Raw genomic sequence first — 22779 nt, forward strand, 5'->3', positions numbered from 1 at the left:
CTGGGTAAATTGCTGTTTATAACACTATACCAAAGCATTGTATGCACACAAATCATGTATTTATGCATACCCAGTACATATATATGGACACATCTATTTCATAGAATCATAGAATCCTAGAACAGTTTGGGTTGGAATGGACCTTAAAGATCATCCTGTTCCAATCCCCCTGCCATAGGCAGGGACACCTTCCACTAGCCCAAGTTGCTCCAAGCCCCGTCCAACCTGGCCTTGAACAGCTCCAGGGATGGGGCATCCACAACTTCTCCGGGTAATCCATGCCAGTGTCTCACTCCCCTTCCAGGAAACAATTTCTTCCTAGTCTAAACCCACCCTCTCTCAGTTTAAAGTCATTACCCCTTGTCCTGTCACTAAATGCTCTTGTAAAAGGTCCCTCTCCAGACTCCTTGGAGACCCCCTTTAGGTACCGAAAACTCTAAAGTGTCTCCAGAGCCTTCTCTTCTCCAGGCTGAACAACCCCAACCCTCTCAGCCTGTCTCCATAGGAGTGGTGCTCCAGCCCCTTGATCCTCTTTGTGGCCTCCTCTGGACTCACTCCAGCAGCTCCACGTCCTTCCCATGTTGAGCTGTGACCCAGAGTTGGATGCAGCACTCCAGGTGGGGTTTCATGAGGGCAGAGCAGAGGGGCAGAATCACCTCCCTCGACCTGCTGGTCACACTTCTTGTGATGCAGGCCAGGACATGATTGACTTTCTGGGCTGCTGGCTCACATCCATATGGGTCATGCTGAGATTCTCATCCACTAACGCCCCCAAGTCCTTCTCCTCAGGGCTGCTCTTGATCTGTTCTCTTCCCAGCCTGTGCTTGTGCTTGGGATTGCCCCGACCCAGGTTCAGGACCTTGCACTTGGCCTTGTACTTCATAAGGTTCTATTTGTCTAACTCAGAAGCATCAGGAACTCTCAAGTTATCCAAAAGCTCCTCAGCCAAACGTCTCAGCTCCAGAGCCACAAAAGGCAGAGGCTCGCTCTCAGCTGAGCTGCAGGGCAGTCTCTCTTGGTCACCCACGACCTAAGACAGGTGGCTGTGGATTTCAGATTTTCCAGCAGGGACAGCAGCTAACACCTCTTTCTCATCTTACAAATGGACCAAGGAAAATATAATTTTAAATTTATGAGAAACAAATGGCTTTTCCTGGCCACCTTCACTTCCTGTATGAGGCTGTATGAACCACACATGTTTAGCATTGACAGGACCATGCATTAAAGAAAAAGCCATTCCCAAATGAAAATGTGGAAAATTAGATGATTGATCCACAACATTCTAGTTTAGAGGCAGCACCATACAGACATGGCCTCTACCGTAGGCCATATTGAGCTGCTCGTCTGTCCTCCCCTAAGGAAGAACTTAAATTTTATTCCAGCTATAAAAACCAGACTCTAACATTCAAAACCCCAATAAAACTAATAAAATCAAATTTTATTTATGGTGGAGGGGTTGGAACTAGACGATCTTAAAGGTCCCTTCCAACCCAAGTCTTTCTATGAATCTATGATTTATTTTGCAGCACAAGGGTACTTTAAATGCTTGCCTTTGACAACACTGACACATCTTCAAATGCTTATTCGGTTTCTATTCCTTGTTATTTATTTCTAGTCCGTGTGATAAACATACCCAGAAGACACACTACGTATCCTGGAGGGCTTAGCAATTTATTGCAGGGAGTTTACTATATGGCTTACCACGGTTCTAAAATAAATACAGTATAATACAGCCACCGCCTCTGAAATGAACTTACAGCTAGATATTGTGGCGTGAGTCCTCCAAGACCTGTGAGGTTTCCCCAAGTGGCAGTATTGAGCTGTTGCATCTGCTGAGCCAACTGCTGCTGCAAACGCCGCTGCTCCTTGTCCTTTTGGGTGTCAGCAAACTTCACCACGATTGGCGAAGAGCAGCCCTGTGGTCAGACAGATCGGGAAAGACAGAAGGGTTAAATCACACCGAGTCACCCTCACACCCTGAGCTCAGCCATGTCCTGTAGGGCCACTGGAAGTGGCACGACCAGGTCGCTCACCCTCTCTTTGTGACTGGCATTTGTAGGACCACAAGGACTAAGATTTTCAGGTTCTTAGGAAAAGAGACCATGAAGAAATTATTGATTCCCCAGTTCTTTTTATAAAGCACCTTTCCTCAGGCTCTCTTTTCCTTCCAGCTATCAAAATCGCTGCCAGAGACAGCAAAGTGTACCAGTCCTCTTTAATTAAGCTTCACAGCTGATGAGATGGACGTGATGCTTTGTCTGCAGTCTGTTTTCAAGGCATTGCCAAAGGGAGAGGTGTCCAACCTCCCTGCTGCCAGGGACCACACAGCCAACACCGCCCTGCCACCACGGTCTGACTGTGCAGTCACACTCAGTGCAGCTGGGCTTGTGTGTCCTACACTGGCTTGTGTTCCCTACAGACTGTGAGCAGCAGCCTCACTGCATCACCCGTCATCAGCGAGTTGCTGGTCCTTTTCATGTCAAGGTCCCCCAGTCAATTCACCCACCTGTGGTCCGCTCCCAGGCACGCTTTCTATCAAGCACCCTTGAGATGTGAACAAAGAGCAGGATGCAGACCAAAAGTGACTAGTTCTGGTGATAGCAGCCCATTCCTGATTGCCACCATTTCTTCTATTGCTTCTATCAGCCTCTTGTTACATGATATGGGAGGGCTGTTAGACGCCTTAGGAAATAGGGAAGCTGTAAGAAAGAACTAGAGATCTGGTCTGCAGCCTACGCCTCACCCATGTCTGAGGGACTGTAGGGAACAAGTAGGAGGTCAAAGACCAGATGGACTTTTGAGGTAAGCTGGAATTACTCTTGGACTTCAAATTATGCATTCCTGGGACAAGGCACTGAGAGAACGAGATGTGATTATGAAAGATGTCTTTGTTGATTTCTCTCTGTTTCTTTTCCATGCTAGGAAATGTTTCATATTTTAACCTTTCAAGTCTTCATGTTTTTCAAATCAAGGAAGCAAACTATATACTGCAATGATTCAGTTCTTCAAATTAATTCAAGCATTTTATGAGTCATAGAAACTGTCAATCCATTTCATACTGCTTTTCAACTTCATAGGATCCAATGAATAACTTCCCTCCACCCGCCATGCTTTGTTATACTAATTTCTTGTCTAACTTCAATCTGAACACAATGGTAGGAGTGATAAGTGACTCAAGCCCAAAAAACACAGCAGTGCTTTAGACAAAGTGTATAGCGTGGGATGCGGAGCAGGGTTATACTCAACCTAATTCTTCCCGTGGCTGCCCTCACAACCCTGTGAACATCTTCAGAAAAGATCCTGTCTTGATTATTTACAAAAAGCAGCCATGTACCTTTTCCTCTGAAAAACCTCACACCAGGACAAGTGATAAAAATATTCACAATCATCAGATGAAATGATGAAATAAACCACAATAACAATATCTCTTGTATGAAGATCTCTCATCAACACCATTCCTTTAGAATTATCTTGGAAAATCATCACTTGTGATTTATTATTCTACCTCCAATTCCTTTCCTGTGTGTTTCATTGTAAAAAGGTCTTTCAGTGTTTCAGTGAGAGAGAAAGGAGATACATAACACTCCAGCAATCAAATAAAGATTATGGAGGAGTTGGCTTGTTACACAATTACCTCTCTCTAGTGATTTTTATACTAATATTAAAAATAAGATAATTTAAAAAAAAAGGAAAGAAAAAGGAGCTGGGGGGTGGAGTGTGTAAGAGAGATTTTTCACGTTTTTCTAATAAAAAAAGCAAGCTGTTTCTATTTATTATAAGGTTTGGTAACATCGGGTTAAGAACAACCAGAACTTACTGCCTTCTACTTAGATGTACAGGAGAATCAAGTCTATTTCCAAAGAAATAGAAATGAGTATCAAAGGAAGAAATATTATATGGCTATTTCAGTTTTCAGTTCAGCAGCTCAGCACTCAACACTACAGCTGACATATTTATGAATGCTTAAATGTCAGTAAATTGTATAAAAACAATATCTCTGCAATTTATGAATCTATAATTCATTTTTTTCACTGTCTGCTTTATATTTCATCACTTCATCATTTTCAAGAAAGCAAACATTCTGAAGACTGAAATTATATCTAGCAAGTGGCTCTATATGAGAAAAGGGTTGTTATTGTTGTATCAAATTTACTCCATGATAACAAATTAGTGTCTTCTACTGATGCTGCATTTGAATGCCTTAAACAAACAAAAAACCTCCACAGAAATGAGATAGAAAAGCAAACACTCTAGAGCAGCAATTATATTTTTTAAATCAGTTGATTTAACCAGGTCAGTAAGTCAGGTGGAAAGAGCAGTAAGAGAACGTATCATTATATAAGACGTGTTCATCTGGACTTAACATCCCCATTGTTCTTTCTTAGCCCACTTTGAAAATTCATCTTGGTCAATGATGCGTGCTAAAGAAGTGAAAATAATGAAATCAGAAAAAATAAAATCTCTAGTAATTGGGTTGAAATGCAATTGTGTACTATACGTGGTCCCCTAAGTCCACTTTTGTTTGGAAAAGAACATGAAACAAAAGTGTCCAAGGATGACTGTTTCAGGCTGAGAGTTGACACTTAACGTCAGTCAACGCAAGTTAACTTTTTACTAGAGGAGTCTTGGCAAAAGTGAGCAATTTTTTTTTTTTTTTTTTTGCCTACAGGGTGATTTCTGTTTTATGCACTTCCATTTTCTATCTTGAGAGGAGGTTTCCAGCACATACACAAGGTGCATTTCCCTTCCTCTTTCAATGGCGTGGTATGTCCGTACCATTTAGTGCCATTTTCTTCCCAACAACTTGTGCTGCCTTCATATGTTCCTGTGTCTTGTCAGGGCAGCAGGTACAGCCTCCAATGAGTCCCTCCCCCATGGACAGGGAGGGTGTATGGCTTCTTTCCAAGAAGGGACTCCCAGCCTAAGCTCAACTGACACAAAGACCCAGATGTTCAAAGTGCAAAATATTTGGAATTTCTTTGCCTATATGGAGATCTCAGTGATGATGTCTCTAAAGGTGTTGAGAAGGATCTTGGTCCAAGACTCTATAGAATTGATCCAAGATTCTATAGAACTAATGTCACTAGGATTATCCTGTCAAAACCCAGCCTCTTTTGGAGTGCTGCTTACAACAGAGGAAAGGGAGAATTTGTCTGGGAGGTGTTATGTCTTTAATTTTACCATCTTCTGAAGTAGAGCTGTGTAAAATTCATTTTGCTAGACAGAAAAATACATTAAAACACATGGAAAATATAGGTAAAACACAGTATTACCAATAAACATTTCCGTTTTACTAGGAATCAAACCCATCAAAACATATATATCTGAATTAAAGGAGCAGTGCATGGCAGACAAATTACTACAGGTATTATTTTGAGGCTCAAAGTGGCAGTTTTTTCACAATATACTGTCAGACTGCATAGACTGTATAACAGCAGCTTTCTAGTAAATATAATTTCAATTATTCTCATCTCATTGGCAGATTCTCATCTAAAACTGTATACCCAGGGTCTAAAAATGCATTGCACTGAAAAGAAAACACATCGATTATAAAAGAAGCTCAACCAAATTCAAACGTGATGTTTGGAAAGACAATAGCTTTGCAATGCCAATATCATTACTTGTACTATACAGGAAACAGTTAGTGACAGTTTCATGCACTAGCTGGAATTTTATCTTCTGCTCCTTCTCCTCTGTCCACCCTCCCACCCCTGGTCTCCCCCCTTGGCTCGTTACACAAAGCAGCTCAACGACATGACGCAATAATGATTGTTTAGCACCCAGCATGCTTTGGGAGACTAGAGCATTGCAAAGGAAAATCACTGAGAGAAAAAAAAAATTAAAAAAAATTGAAAGGTCCTGGTGGAAAAAGAAATAAAAAGAAAAAAAAAAAGAAAACAAGTGCACATAACATCAATGCCACCTCTGAGAAAAATCATCACTACACGAAGATACAGTATACATAATACAGTATAACATGCACTCTCCAATGATAAGCTAGAAGATCCAGAGTAAGTAAAGATTTCATACTTGTGCGGTTTTTTGTGCAAAATTCTGAAAGACCATGACAAAAATCACAGACTGAAAAAAGTTTTGAGATTGCCAGACAAGCCGTGGCATTCGATAACCACTCCAAGGACCGGATCGTTAGCCCGCAGCTACAGTCACATTAAGTGAACAAGTTTAAAGTTTTGAGCTGCTCATCATGATAAAATCTGAGGCCATAGAGGCAGTTTGGAAGGGAATAAAGAATCTTGCTTGCGAGGGGCCAGCCACGACGGGTGCTCTGCAGGAAGTGCCACACTTCAACATGCTCTGTCATCATTAGCATTTTTATTGGCTACATGAAGAAGGCAAAATTATATTAAGTTAAAAAGAGATTCTATTTGCAGAAAAACACATGCACTAGTAACTCAGTGTGGCCATGTTAAATCTCTTGAGTTTTTTTTCTCAGAGCAGTACAAATCACAACACTTAGAAATCTATTTAAAAGAAACTAAGATTTTTCTTTGGGGGGTACGTGTGCTAAAAATAGAGATAATTTACTCATCAGATATACTCTGAGTACGACTGAGGAGTGGTATTCACAGCATTTTATTTTCTGCGAATGCCACTGAAAACAGGATAGAGAGCTGTGTTTGGATACCACACAGCCACCTTATTGTGCGCTTTCAGGTGATTAAGAAAAATAAAGCTTCACAAAGACCAGTAGAGTGAGCTGGTAAAAAATTTAAATCTGTGATTGTCATGTGTCTGATCTGATCCAGGAGAGCATGGCTTTACCATTCGCAATCATTTGCACAAAGAAAACAAAGAAAGGGCAAATGATACAGTACTGTACCTCCATGGTCTGAGACTGGTGCATGGCTTTGATTGCATTCTGTGCCATTGCCCTTGTAGAAAATGTGACAAACGCACAGCCTGTGGGAACAAGGGGACAGGGAGCAGGAAAGACAAAAAACAACAAGACAAAAGGGTTGGACGCTTGTTAAACCAACACAGTCTACGAGAACGGCCACAAGACGACACTGTTCTCAGTAGTACATAAAAATAAACAACTTCTCTAGTTTATTTATCGACAGTGCTGACTTGCTAATCTGACCATAGATGAAAGAAAAAAAATTAGGTGGGGATGGGTGATGTGAAGGGGTTTTGTTTCGATTTTTTTTTTAAATTTTTGGTTGGTTTTTTTTTTCATGTTGTTTTGTTTCTGTTTTTGTTCTTTAGCCACAGGGTTTGAAATAAGTAAGGCTTTTATATAGCCTTTGGATTGCATAGTTAAGTCTATTCAGACCATGCATTAACAATTGCTCGCTCTGGCTTTTGTGCAGGTAAACTGTGAATAAATGACTGGCATTACCGACAGCTGAATTGGGAATTTAATACAGGGGTCCATTACATCACACATTACTGTGATGCACCAAGAATGATCATACAAATTAGAATGAGAAAAACTCCACTGTGTAGCCTGTGACTATGTGTGAAAAGACTCAGACAAAATTCAGTAATGTAGGTGGAATCTCAACATTTAAGAAAATAACAAAAATAAAAATCTTTACTATTTTTGTTTCTCCGAGTCCTAGGTACAAGTGTAATTCTAAAGCTACCGCCACCTTGAACAATTCTGAAGCTATGTGCATGAAAACCTGAAAAATCACTTTTTTTTTCCTCCTCAGTCTTTTAAATCATAATGAAAAGCCACTAGGCTAATGCCTGGGCTATATTTCCACCCTTTTACTACTGTCAGCCATACCTACACTGGGCATGGTACAGTTCAACTTTTTTAGTGCATGACTCACTGCCCTTTTGGCTAATAAAAACATTGCCTCCTGAGATTTACATTTTATTCTTCATGCACCCTTGGGCATCTTAAAGAAAAAGACTGTGAAATTAATGCAGATTCAGGCTGATTTTGTAATAATACCATGGCACACTAAAAGCTTAGCTTAAGCAACACAGACTTATTTCACTTGTGATCTCTAATGACTTTAAAAGTGCATTGATTTTCAGCTCCCTTAGCCTTGCACAGTTTGAACTTAGGTTTCAGAGAATAATTTAGTGTTCCACTCAATTTCCTCAAAACATTATTATTATTACTACTTAAAAGATTTCCAAATGAAGCAGATCTAAGCACTGAGAGGCTAAAGCATATTGTCATTTGAGAGCTAATGCATGAAAGCTACATTCTGGCATCAAAAATACAATATTGTTGCCCCTGTGGCCAATGGGCAAAATAAACCATTTTGCAATCCAACAAGCAACAGATTGTTTGGTTTATGCAAATCAATTTGAGGCATAAAATACCTTTTCTTTTTAGCTCTGTGTGTACCTGGTAAGATTATCAAGTCAAGACTGTATTCACATTTTAATCAAACAACAGTAAGAGAAAGCAATGCCTGATCATTACCCAAAAGCACTACATCTAGTCATGAAAATAAAGTCAATGCATTTTTGCATCATGTGGTATTTTTTTTCCTCTTTAATGCAAAGGCCCTTGATTCAAGAGAACCTAAACTGTCTTACATACCTCTGGCTGATAGGTGAGCATCATAAAATCAGAAGTCATAATTCTTTTACCCAAACTTCACGAATTTCTTAGGTAACAAAACAGCTGATGATGTCTTACTACTGTTTAGCCATACTACATGTTGCTATACTGATCTCGTTCAGCAACAAATTTCTGTCACAGAATATGATGTAACAAACCAGCTTTCTGTACAACAATCTAGACAAAATGTGTAGTAGAAAGGTAAATAAACCACAGTACCTCTGCTTAGATTCCATATTGCTGCTGTGCACTAAAAGAGGTCCAAATTTACCATCAGTCTCACAGTAATCTCTCTTAATACCATTTCTGTTATTACCATTAACAGAGGAAATAACACCAAGGGTTTTCATTTCTCGTCTTGCAAATTCAACGGGGGATGAGCACAAATAGAGATATACTGGAGGGCAGGCAAGGAACCCCATACAGAGCCTTGAATAATATTGTTGATAATGGTCAAGAAACTGCTTCACTTGCTTCTTTGGCTCTCATTATCCAGGAGTGTGTACCATAGTGACAATTACTGAATGGAGGGTTTGAATGCATAAGAAGCATGTAAAAAGTCAACAAAAATCAATAAGACACAGTTTATGCATTTATCACAATTTCTCCCCAGTAGTTCTGCTGTAAGTAACTTACTGAGAGATGTTGCAATTAGCAGGTCTCAAAAGAAATGTGAATCAGCAGAGAAATAAGGCTGCATTCCTCTCAAGATAAAGCAAACTCTCCCTTCCCTCCCTTAAGCTTTTTCTCTTTTTAACCACAGAGCTCAGCTGTTGGGGACTTTCGGTGCCCAACAACACTGCAAAGCCTTCCTCCTCGCTCCTCAGCCCAAAACCATTAGCGTGGGTCCCGTTGCCTTTGTCACGGAGCAAAAAGACCTTCGTAGCAGATTTCTGTACCAATTTGAAAGAAACTTGTTCTGTGGGCAAGGGGAATGCCTGATGAATGAGGTTATGCAGCTTGAATATGAGCATTTGGAAACAGCATTCCACAGAGAGGATGGGGCTGCATTTTAATTAGGGTTTGCCAGCCAGAGGCTACAAGGTTAGGTCCCCTTGTTATCTCCAGTCAGCAGGCCACTTCCCACCAATGGACAGTAGCCATTTGCACAGTAAATACCCAATTTACCTCAATAACCATGGCAAAAATTCAGTAGACAAAGTTATTTCTAAATTATTTGAAAACCCAGACCTTCAGTGGTTACCATCAAGCCCCCCAATTAAACTCTAGCTATATTTCCATTTAACCATCTTTCCAGACATTGCTACATGTTTTCACATTCAGAGGTTATTCTTCAGCTACCAAAACTGGACACTCACACACAAAATTTGTATATTTATTACGTGTGTGTGTACATTATGTTATGCATGAAGTATGGGATATTATACATTTTATTATGTGTGAACTATGGAGTCCTTTCCTTCATAACCAGACTGCCACACTGGAGGAGAGCTAAGCCTGTATCATAGGAATAGGTCTACTTAACTTTATCACTTAACTTGCATTTGTAATTTAAGTGGTCAGAAAAGCTGCTCTGGGATCCTTGTATTCTCTGCCATGGCCAATGGCAGGACCTTGATTTTCCTCTATGAGGTACATATGCATTTGAGGAGGATGGTTTTGTTGGGTACATAGAATTTAATCGGAAGCTGATGTCCAAGGAAACTGTATTTCATTTGTTCATGTTTCTAAAGGGTTGGGAAAACCCTTTCCAGCATACTCTCACTCACTGCATCGCAGGGACACAGGTGGTCTTTTGGGAACACACTGCCAGCTTTAGGACTGTAAATCACAATTATAAGAGGACAAGACTAATCAGATTTCATGCCTCGTAGTGCAAGGAAACAAGAAAGATTTTCGTGGCCTCTTACCTCATCCTATGAAACATGGCATTGATTGGCATGCCATGGGCTGAGGTCTTCCGGACCAATAGCTACAAGCAAACTATTTCTGTTCTACCACACTGAGTCCCAATACTTCAATTATTCCCTTCTTACTGGAGCTATGGAGCTCTCTGGGAGAAAAAAATGTGGAGAAGGGGATATTTCTATAGCTAAAGCCTTGAAATGACTTCATTTTGTGCCACCAGCTACCTAGCCACACCAAAAACTAGATTTTTTTGTAAATATAGTAATCCTGCAAGTCACCTTGCACTTACTTTTCAGCTCTGGTTTCAAAATGTCAGGGATCAGTGGCAGAAGCAAAAGGGGAGGGAAAAAGGAGGTCAAAGAGTTTTAGCTGCTTCTCCAAGGCTGCCCTCTCACCCTCTACACCAGAAAAAGAATTGACTGGGGAAAGGCTCCTGGAAGTAGTTTCCTCCTGCAGGTGGAATTGGAGGCAGGCACCCAGCTCTGTCACAGGAGATGTGTTTTGGAGCACATTATCACATCTGCCATCTCAGCTGAGAGAACAACTAAACTCTCAGTGTTGCTCCTTACCCCCCTCCCACCACAAACTGAAAAGGAAATTTGAAAAAGGTGTGAAATTTGATAAGCCTCCTCCTTGATCCGTGCAATCCCAAACCTAAGGCTTGCTGCTTGGGTGACTGAATATTTGAAATATTTGAAAAATATCAGCTCTGTCCCATTTCAGCTCCCACTGCATGTGATTCTTCTCATCTCAAGCTTTCCTAGACTGTTGTGAAATGTTCAGCCAGCAGTTCATGCACAGTCTAACACAACACCAATACTTGCAAGCTGCAAGTGAAGTAGAACATTTTTAAGTATGGAATCCTCAGGTAAGGTTCATACGTACACAAGAAACTCATCCAACTACTGTGGTCTACCAGAGGTTTTAAAGCCCCCAGTGAAGCCAAAAGGAGAAGCAAACCCCATAGACATTGCTTGGAAGTTTAAAAACATGGTTTTAAAGTGCTGGAGATGAAAGAATGGCAGGTGTAAACAATTAAAAAAAAGAAGAAGACTATATACATATATATACAGTGACCATTCTGACACAGAAAAAGACTCAAGAGGTTTTCAAAGACACCTGAGCAATCACAGTGCTGGTGTGGTGGCTGTGCAGCTGGTGCTGGAATGGTTGCACCACAGCTTCCCAGTTCACCACAAACAAAGTTTTTCTTCAATTTCTGTGAAGAAACAATAATGAAAAGCTGCCAAATACTCCTCCAAAGTGTATTTGGGATCCTCTGAGATGAAAGCCTCTATTTAAAGAAAAGATAAGGCTTGAATAAAAAGCTATGGAAATTGAAATGTGACAAAAATAAGCTCTAGTTGGGTTAAAATATTCCTAGCTGAGATTGCAAAGTAGACTTTCCCTTTTCTACACTCGGCTAATACAAACCAATTTGAAGGAGCGAACAGCCTGGGAAACAGCTTCCTAATAAAGACATCATACAAAAATCTGTCTTAGTGTTTAAAATACATTTCATCTACAAATTAAGACATCAAATTGTTTATTGTAGCGACGTTTGGTCATTAAGTATTACTTAAGACACATAACGACAGGTGTGAGACCAAGTGCAACAATTCAGCCCAAAGGAAATAGTTTTGAAAAAGTCACAGTGAAGCTTTTCAGTTTATGCATATCAGGCACATAAAGGTAACAAGAGGCACGTCCTGTAACCATGCCTGAGCTCTTCAGCTCTGCTGACTTGACTACTGACCAGATGACAGTTTCCTAGATTTTAAATTTCCTGAAGTTCATGGTTCCCTCAAAGCATTTCTAATTGGACATTCAATTACCCACCCTGCAGAGTACAGACTCCAGTAAGTGGAATTTACACAAACACAGAATCAAACGGGTACCAAAGACCACAGTATCTAACAGTGCCTTGATGACCCTCTTGCTGAAATAAAAACTAGTAAATTATTTCATTTCAGACTTCCCCTCTGGGGAGGGATTGCTGCAAAGCTGCAGTAATGGAAATCTGAGATGTAGTTACTGGCCAAAGGCCAGCAGAGACATTGGTCACTTGGATGTGTTTCTTCCTTCCCAGCTGCAAAAGAGTTTCAGCAAGGGAGAACTAAATTAAATGTGCCATAATGATTGGAAAAAATGAAAACGTTACCACATTACAGCAAAACAAATAAGGCATGGATGTGCTTCTGAAGAGCTATTAAAATACAGCACTTCCACTGTCCTTGTTTCCCACCACTTACTGATATACAACTCAGAAGGGGACCCCTAATCCAGGGTGTACCCATAGCTGGCACTTCATGGTACTTTAGCTGAGAGAGGAGCAGTAAATATCCATGAGGAAAAAAAAAAAGGCATAAAATCTCACCTACTTTTCCCTGCAATTAATTGTGATGCAAATACTAATTTTCTTTTACTAATTCATCAAGAAAACCCTTGAATCTGAAAGTTATGAATGGATTTTAATGAAATTAAATTGCCTGACCATGGTGTAACTCTCTATTCCTTTTCTAACCTGCTCTTAAAGCAAAGAAAGAGCGAAAAAAACAATCCTTGTAATCAATGTCTGCAGAAATATTCACTTGTCCCATGTGCCTGGTGATGTTTTGTTAAAAAATCATACAATTCGGAGCCTTGAAGATGTAGAAAAATGCATTTTGAGCTTTTTCACAATTTTCATGGTATATCCAACTGTCTCTACATGTTATTAGCAGGTTTTTTCAGTGCATGCTATTAACCCAGTTGACATCTTTTTTGTATCTGATATATAAATCTGCACTTAGCAATACAGCAGAATAATTTTCTGTGCGGTGCTCCTGTGATAAGGATAAGAGGATTTTTTTTATCATCATTATAGATGGTAATAATTCCTAGAGTGATACAGAGATATCGATCCACTGATCTAAAAAAAGTGTTTTACAAAGGCAGAGAAGTGTTGCTACCCTTATTTTAAGGAACAGAATAACAGAGGCGATGAGAGACCAACTCACCTATGGTCAATACAGCACATCAGTGGCACAGCTACAAACCAAACTTGGATATTTCTGGCTATTTTTGCACACTCCAGCTATCACTGCATGGCTGTCTGTGTTGGCATCTGTGGTCATGTAGACATTACACAGCACTGGGAGTCAGGAGGTCTGAAAGTTTCCTTAAGCCGTTTACAATAAGTGATTTAAAATCTTAATCATCTGAGGCAGTTCACTTCTGCTTTTTCATGATAATGAAGCTTAGCACATGATATCACAATCATGAATTTTTGTAAAGCATACTTAGCTCTTCAGAGAAAGTGCTGGATTAAACAACCCTGCAGGCTGAATCCTTCCCTTTGAATAATGAATATCGTACGGCAGTGGCAAGCTTCTTTAGATAGTCCCACAAACCCTGCTAAAGCAAGGGCCAGCCTCCATGGCTGCTGGGTTTCTTTATCTCTACAGCCAACAGGGTATTTCTATTTTTTAATACCTTCCACAGCTAGGAATTACTCTCTGCCAGCCAACTAATTTCACAGGGACTATCCCAAAGCCTTCAGAAAGCAAAGCCTTTTGGTTGCTGCCTATTCTTGAAGCTGATCAAAATATAACAAGTTACAGGTATAAACAATGGTTATTTCTTAGATATAGGAGTGTATAATAATGGGGAAAAATATGACTCGGGGAAAAATATGACTCAGGGAAAAAAATCTCAGTGTCTTTAAAATGCACTGCTCTACCACTGGAGCTCTGTATCATTACTTTAGTCTCATTTTACAGCTGAGTTTCAAACAGCTGACAATAGGAATTTGGAGTTGAAATGCTGATGGTCCATTATCACTAGTGACAGCAGTGGGTGCGACTTTAATAAAGTTCTGTCAACTCTTGGCTAGAAACTACAATAGAAACAACTAGTTCCATCTCTCTCCCTCTCTCCCTTTATCTTAGCACTTATATCACACTCATCACAAAGTGTTACATTTTCTCTTGATGCCACAGGACAGGATTTCTCCTTGCTACTGGAGCCACGTAGTAAACTAAAACCCTACATCTTGCCTATGAGCTGAGAGCAGACTGTTACTCTACCAGCAGTGAGGCTGATGTTGTAGTGCAGACATTGTCTAAAAGTCAAATGAAACCTTTATAGTTTTTACTAAGTAAAAAACCCCCAAACAAACAACCCAGCCCAAACCAAACTGCTCTACTGAGCAGTGTAACCTGGAGCTATTCCTTGCAACTATCTGCTGGTAATGCAGATTATTTGCCTGAACTCTTTAACAAAGCTCAAAAGCTGGCACAAATACCAAGAAGATACTTTTCAAGCTCTTTTCATCCAGAGATCCATTGATGTGCACTTGTTATGCAATTGAAAAGAGATGCCAAATGGAGTTTACTGGACCACATTTCCATCTCACTGCTGTGAGAACTGAGTCTCCAAAGGCTTTGGCATGGCAGGGTCAGTGTTTCCCTAAGATAGTGACTATTTTTCATTCACCTCTCTGAGTCTAGGAGGGAAGCACATCCAGACCGGTGCTGGGAAAACAAATACTGTTTGTGGCAAAGGGAATTAACATCTTGGAAATGGAAACATGAATTAAAACTCATTAAGGACTGGAACTCTTTACAAAGATTTAACTTTATAAATTCTCCCTCTTGCTTTAGTGAAGCAGTTTTTCACCTTGTAGTTTTTCAGTCAAGCTCCCTCCTCTGCAGATCTCCCTCAGCACTTTTCATTTCAACTGCGATACCAACCATTTTCCCAACACTTTGCCTTTGCTCATGGAGTGGTGGTTTCGTGAAGCTGATAAAAATCTGCCTGAAAACCTGGTTGGCGCAGCTGAACTCATTTTCAAGTGTGAACATGGGTGTGTAGAAAGCAATTCGAGTTTAACAAGGCATGATGCATGAGGGCATGATAGAATATCAGTCGTGATTGTGACCGAAATGAACCCGAGTGGCAGAGAGGATACAGCTCTGCTACGACTACTGGTGTGTGACCTACCTGCACTGAGATCTTCAGTCTCCAGCAGCACATTAACTCTACAGATGTGCTGGCCAGCCCAGGACACTGCCCTGCACAGCCTAGGAATCTCAGCTTCTCATTGTTGTGAGATTGCTATTCATTGCAGAACAAAACTACCCCACCAACCTCACTTACTCTGTTGGATTTCATAATTAGCTTTTCTATGCTCCTGCTATACTCAAAGAGTGTTGAATAAAAGCAAGTGTGCAGTGGGATTTTTGTGGATCCCAGGAAAGATCTATTTCTTTGTTGGGTGATGCTGACAAGTCAATTAAATCTTTTTTGGGGCTCAAAACATCTGATGCACAGATCTTGTTATTTCAGCAGTTAATTAGCTCCTTTCCCACTTGTGTCTTCCATCACCCCTTCCCTGTGCTACTTACACAATGAAATCAGTGAAAATCAGAAATACTTATTTTGCCACAATGTTGAGTTTAGAAAGATAATGGCTTCACTCGACTCCATCAGTAAACATTCCTTACTGAGCTGCAAGAACCAACCTCAGACCTCTCCCCTAATCTTCCCCAAGGCAAAAGCCAGCATTGCAAGGCTCTGCTTGCCTGAAGGGACTGCTGCATCCCAGCCCCAAAAGTCTGGGGATCACAAAGCATAAATGTAAGTGCATAATTTTCTTGGGACTCTCTATTTATTGCCAGAGTGTCATTGCAACAAGTCCTTATTATTCAGAAGTAGTACACTAAGTGCTTTCAAACAATGTCATGAAATATACGAACACCTGCACTTCCCTTGCTGAAATTTGTAGGTATTTTAAAAGAATTGGGCAAAAAAACCAAACCAAACCAAAACAACCCATGCACAAATACTGTGGATCCTATAGCCTACTGGAAACACGTAAATCCAAAAGCAAAGAAAGAATTCCAAATCTATATCCATGTCTATATGCAAAATGGATGCTATTATTTTTTTCTGTGCCTTTTGAAAATGTAATAAAATGCATAAACTGTGCTTTCTATTTTTTTTCTATAGAAGTGATGTTTTTCACAGCTCCACACTTAAAATTACTTTATGCCCTGTACCATTAAATGGCTGTGGCAGGTACCACAGCATCCTTCTGCACTGACAGATGGGACTATCCCTATTTTCTTTTCCACTCAGCAACCCTGGCACTGACATTTTGACAAGGTTTATGCTCTGAGAATAAATTCAGGTCCATATACCGTGGAGTTAATATGCACTCTGGGTCATCAATATAAGTTTATTTTTCTTTTCAGTATGTTTTCAGAAGGCCTTTCCCCAAAAGGCACTTTTGCACTCAAAAGGGATCACTGGCTATTAAAGTCTGTGCTGCATTTCATTTCCAAGTTCAGGTCGTCCACTTGACCACTCTTGATGGTGCTGCTTAACACCTCTCCCCTGGTTTTTGAGTTGTGGTAGAGGCACAAGATTTGAAATCTCTTTTTACAAACTTTTGTTCAGGCAAAGCTCTCAGGTTCAAGCTAACCTCTTTGTTTCTCAGTTACAGCAGACCTATGTTTTGCATATAGTTACAGAAAACACAGGAATGGAGGAGATAGTGCTACAACGTGGGCCAGTTCCCATGACCTTTAAGCGGTCATTTACAGTCCTGCCTTTTTTTTCTTTTTATTTTGGCCTTGTGCTACAAAGCAGAAATAGGGTCAGGGAAGCAACTTTGATTTTGCGAGAGCAGAAAACTGAGGATGTTTTCTCAGGGTGCAAAGGAACCTTTCCAGCTGACAAACAGGGTGATAACACAAGTTAATACGTTGGCACCAAGACCTTTCTGACACTGGAAATAAAAGGTGATAATTTCAGTCACAGTGAAAAGTTCATGTGGATAACTTCATCACGTGGGATGTATTACAGCATAACCTCTCGCTGCAGACAGCGGCTCTGCCTACCTTGGCTGTGACATATAGCTCCCAATTAGCACTTAAGGAAAGAGACTTTACAGGCTGCACACTCACCTCTGCTCAGCCCATCCGGTCCCCGAAGGATTCGGCATTCTTCTATCTGGCCGAACGGAGAAAACATCACCCTGATATCATTCTCATTACACTTCTTCGAAACCATTCCTATGAACAATTTTCTGTCTTCCACAGCTAGAAGATAAAAATAATGAATGAGCAAAGGCCATTTCATCTTTTTCCTGTGATCAATGCTTCATTACCACATCAAACCAAGCTCCAGTCATGTGAGTCTGGCTCTGTAACTGAAGACAAGTCCTAAGGCAAACACTTTATACTTACAATCTCCCTTCCCCCCTTCCACCCCCACCCCAAATATCTCGTTTTTCTTTCTCTCTCTCCTTTTTCTAGTGGTGCTTGCTGTTTATATAACATATTAATTGGCTGTCTTAGTCATTCTGCATACGCCTCCCCATAACGGCTTCTAAAAGCATCCTCTGTTAGAGGGACTTTTAAAGATATCTTTGCATAGATTCTAATTCAGATAAATTCCCTCACCCCCCTCATGTGTGAAAGAAATCATGATGGGGTGAGGGTGAACAAGGGATTTTGCGCGTAATGATACGAGCTAATGAAAAATATTCCTGACAAATGTTTTGAGAGAGCAGCTCCTATCGGAGCTTTCAATTTCTGCCAACTTAATGCACAGCACTGGAAAGGCAGATGTGCACTGGCTGCTCTGGAAAAAGAATGCATTAAATTTTTCTGCTGTTTTTCTTTCAGACTGCCGCAGCCCTCTCCCCTTTAGGAGGACACAAAGCATATTCTGGGACATCACTTGAAGACCCTCAGATTGATAAGGATGCTGAGTTTGCAAAAAATACCCATGAAAAAGGTGCTTTACCTGAAGTATTGGCAGATTATTTCCTGCCTGCACTGTCACCAAAACCAGCACAAGCTGGACTGCTGCAGCAGGACGCACACAGTCCTGTTAATCAAATTCAAATTTACAGGTCTAAAGCTGGGGACTCTTGTCAAAAATGAAAGAGGTCATCAAAACTTAATTCACTCTGGAAAGACTTAAAAATGTTAACGCACCCACCCATCTATATTAAACCAAAAATCTAAAGTGCTTATTATACAGTGCATACACCAGTGCTTTCTTCTTCTCTGGAAATGGCATGTAAATCCAATTCCCTGTTAATGAGCAGACTGTCAGGGTTTGTGGGGAAGCAAAGAGAGAAGGAAAGCTTTTCTCCAGAGAGTCTGCACTGCACTTACTTATTTCTATTATTGTGCAAATTATTTTTGTAACGAAGTATTTTCATTTCTGGGCTTACAAAAAAAAATAATGAATCCTCCCTTGCTCTCCAACTCTGTCTCCTGTATTAGTATGAGTTTGTCAAATGGAATAAATTGCAGCTGAAGAAGAAGGAACTGCGTCCATTTTTTCTAGGATTTTATTTGTGTTATACTTCAACACTTTCAGTGCATTTAATAATTTCAAGAATAACAAGAAGAGGTTCATGTTTATTGATCAAGAGAAGTGTTTGAAGTAATTTTCTCCTTAAATTGCTGACTTTAAAAAGTATTTGTACCTTTTATGCAAGCAAGCACCAAAACTGTGCATTTTTCAGAATCCAAAACAGAGACCAGCCCCTGCAACCCCAGTTTCTCACTCTAAAAGCTTGCAAGAAAATTGGCGTGAATTTAATACCCAGGGGAAGACGTTTTCCTCAGCAGAGATTCCTCAAGACTGAACATTTTCATTCACACTTTATATTGAGGTTCCACATGCAGGTGAACCCTCCAGAAAGGGTTAAAAAATGATGAATGCATGGGATGAGCCAGTTATGTACAGATCAGGAGCTGAATATGCGTGATTGCAAATAAGACCAACAAGTTGGGATATTTTTATATGTATATATTTATGTCCTATTATGAAACTTTACATCTGATTCATAATACATAACTGACCTTGATGCTGCTAATAATTATTTTAAGGATGGGAAAACTGAATTGCCTTGCTCACAGCTACACGAGGAGTCTATGCAGCCACTTCTGCTGGTGAAAGGATGCCTGTAACTTGGCTTTTTACAATTCCTATACTGCATGGAGCAATCTTTTTGAGGAAGTCCCCTGACCAGCCTGTCCCCTCAACAACAGCCAAAGACTATGGGCAGGGTGCAGGAGAGGTTTTGAGACACAGGACCCAGCTGGGCTGCCAGGACTGGGATTCTCCACACCAGAGACCGAGGTCAGACTGGAGGAAGCCTTGGCACCAAGCACAGGTCCGAGCATTGCCTTCTGCTCTGTGTTATGAACATCTTAATTTCTGTCTGTGTGTCAGCTAGTACCAGCTAGTTTAAATTGGGTTGATTTTAGGCTTGAAATACAGTGTGCAGGTCTACCCTAAGGGTGACCAGGTTCCAACCCTCTTTTAAAAACAGCTGCTGGCTAAGTTGAACAAATGCCTACTTCGGCATCCCAAAGGAGGTCCCTTGGGTCCTGCTTTGGTGCCAGGACAAAGATTCAAACCAAAGAGATTCACATGGAGATCCAAAAGAAATGAGATGCAAACAGAAAGCTTTAATTTTCCAAAGAGTAGCAGGCAACAAACTCCCCACCGGCCTCCTTTGGTTTCACTGGTAAACCTATAAATATGCCATTTAACTAACATGATTTGCTGGTTTGCTGCTTGAGGGTGATTTTATAGTAAATTAAACATCCAGCTCCTGTGTACTGTACATCTTAAAAATGCAGATTTCATAAGAATGCTCAGAGTACAGAAAACATATTGATATGATGACGTGCTCTGCATTCAGTGCCATTAGTCAGTGCTGATCAGTGTTGAAGCTTAAGAAAATTGCTATTCTTTTTTTGGCTAGGGGCCCAGCATAAAAAACATTTAAAGTGACAATTGTCAAGATCATAATTACATGTTTTCACTCCATCTGATAGAACATCTGATATTATTAGGCTGAAAGAGTTTTTAACGATATATTCTCACACAGAGAAAGGAATGCTTTTCCACCTCGATAAGACTGACTGCCAGGATCTGTTTCTGCATTTTTGGTCAGCCACTTCTTTCTTTCTGAAATGAATTCTTACCTGTCAGACAGGCAAGGTTTGAGAATCAAATAGACAATGGGCTGCAAGAAGTGTGGGTCAAGAGGGGTTAGAGGTTAGCAAACTTTGGATGTGGGAAGCCTGAGCATTTTCCTGTGTGTGTCGGCTTGCTCCCATGGACTGTAAAATGAGGACCCCAACATTAAACACATGTGACCCAGCAAAGTGTTGAGGTCGGGACAGGTGCTACCTGCTGCTAGCTGGGGAAAGGATGGCACTCTAAACGTGTCTCACCTAATTACAGCCAAGAGATCAGCTCATCCAAAGAGTGACTGATCTCACCTCTCCCAGCAATATGGGGTGGGCTGTGCCATGGGAGTCTCTCCCCTGCTACTGACAGTAGATAGGGCTGTTACCTTCCAGCCAACCCCCAAATCTTGGTCATCCTGATAACACCAGATGTCCTGAGCTCCAGCTGCAGGGACAGGAGGAATAAATGAGCTTTGAGGGACTGGACAAAGCTTGGGAGCTGCAAGTGCTTTGGGCAATGAGAGCAGATAAGAGGAACGCTGGGAGGGAAGGATAACAACGCACAAGGGTCAGCACCTGTGTGCACATATCTCTTAAGCATTTCACTGCTGCTTGTTAACTCTCTCTCCCACATTTGGGGTAGGTTTCAATAATTCAAAATCCATAAAAATCAATTTTTTTTTGGCGAGTGTTTGACACCATTATTTCTGAACCTTGCTCATAGGCTTATTTGAACTTTCTGACTATTTTGCACTGCTGTGTGGGAAGGAAGTAGATACAATCATTTGGAAGCAGCTGGTAGGATGGAGTGGCTGAGTACCCCTCCTTGATGGAGCAGAAGCAGCCAGAAGGCCACAGTAAACAAGACCTGAAGTTCTAGTTACAGGAAGGAAGGTGTGAAACTACACAGCATCTTGATTAACACATTATGGGGTTCACCTTTAATCCATCCCAACATATTACAGACACAGGTTAGCTGTGCTGCCAGGGCAGTTGGAGTGACACATCCAGTGCTAAGCCTGCTGGATTTGGGGTGGGGTTTCCCAGAATGCAAGGAACCCTGTGTGACGAGGTGCAGATACCCGTTTTAAAATGAGACGAGTTGCTCTCATAACTCCATCAAAACTCGCTCTGCCATCACTAGCACGGGTGCCTGGGCACCGTGTTTGAGCCCAGAACACTGCATTAGCCATCCAAGGTTATATGAGATGAAGTCTCTCTCTGCTGGGGGCGGATTTTTTCAAACCGAGCCTCCTGTCTTCTGACAGCACTGCATCCAACGTGCAGAATAACATCCTGAAGGGCCTAATTTTTTAGCTTTACTCAATTTGCTTCGGTAATGAGCATTTCTTGCAGGCTGTATTAGATCGCTTGTGCTAACCCAGGAGAACAGAGCAGTAGAGATTATTTTCTGAATGCTGCAAAAGAATTAAACCCTGTAATAATCATGGGAAATCTCCCTGAAGATTCGACAAACATTTCTCTCTTCTAAACCCCCAAAATTCTGAAAAATCAAAATTATAACCCTCTATTATGCATTTCTGAGGAGTCCAGTCAGATAATGAGGACATTTCCTCCCCTCCCAGAAGTTGTCTTCTCTTTCGAGCTAATCAATAAACAGGTAATTACGTATAAATGGTGGGTTTTGTGTTTTTTTTTGGTTTCTTTTCCCAGACAGAAGGGAAGAGGAGAAACCAGACTTTTTATTCCTATCTGTAAGCCTGTGAAAACCCCTTGCATACAATCTGTCAAAATCACACCTGGATCTGGAGCTGCCTGCATTAATTATCAACTTTTCTATGTGTTAGTGCTAACATATGGCATTTAATTACTCCCTCCAAATTGGCAAAATTGTGCCACTTAGATTTTCAAAATTATTTTTTAACTTTTCACTAATAAAATAAATAAAAATAAATTATAAGATTTCTCAGCTACCCTCCTCCCTCCTTTTTTAATTTTTTTAAACAGGGAATTTAGTCATTTTCCCTGAAGCAGTGATACTTTGATCCACTTCGGAGCATACTGTCCGTGGGATATGTGCCTGAAAGTACTGACTGTGTTCAAATCCAGATCCAAGACACATTTAAATATTTGCCAAATTGTAGCATGTTAATGGTCACAGACAACTCAGAGTCAAGCAGGTGTTCATGTGTTCTTTGGCATTAGAGTGCAGGAACCTCCTTTGTTTGAAAAAAGGGAAATACCCTTAAAAGGATAAATACTGTGAGTGATTAACAGTTGAGATTAATCTAGTAATGGTGGAGCCTTCAAAGTCAAACCCACGCTTTTCTGGAAGATAATCCTTAAACAAAACTTTGTAGATAGGTTAAAACAACCACTTAGCACAGAGGTGGTCAGACTAGACCTACTGAG

At 40.7% G+C, this 22779-nt stretch overlaps 1 protein-coding gene across 10 annotated transcripts in view; it reads right to left on the reverse strand.

Annotated features, from left to right (window-relative positions):
* CELF2 (CUGBP Elav-like family member 2) overlaps window positions 1-22779 on the reverse strand; it is a 557258-nt gene that overhangs the window by 52955 nt on the left and 481524 nt on the right. For 9 of the 10 annotated variants that reach the window (XM_027679569.1, XM_027679566.1, XM_027679564.1 and 6 more), the window contains 3 exons: window positions 17368-17502; window positions 6842-6921; window positions 1758-1916 (listed from right to left, as the gene is read on the reverse strand). In XM_027679569.1, the coding sequence (XP_027535370.1) occupies window positions 1758-1916; window positions 6842-6921; window positions 17368-17502 (374 nt within the window). Of the gene's footprint in view, window positions 1-1757; window positions 1917-6841; window positions 6922-17367; window positions 17503-22779 lie in introns of those variants that run through there. The other variant, XM_027679571.1, reaches the window with a different exon arrangement.

This window comes from Neopelma chrysocephalum, unplaced genomic scaffold, assembly GCF_003984885.1.
Source record: "Neopelma chrysocephalum unplaced genomic scaffold, ASM398488v2 Primary Assembly neopelma1_45, whole genome shotgun sequence".
Classification (NCBI taxonomy): Eukaryota; Metazoa; Chordata; class Aves; order Passeriformes; family Pipridae; genus Neopelma; species Neopelma chrysocephalum.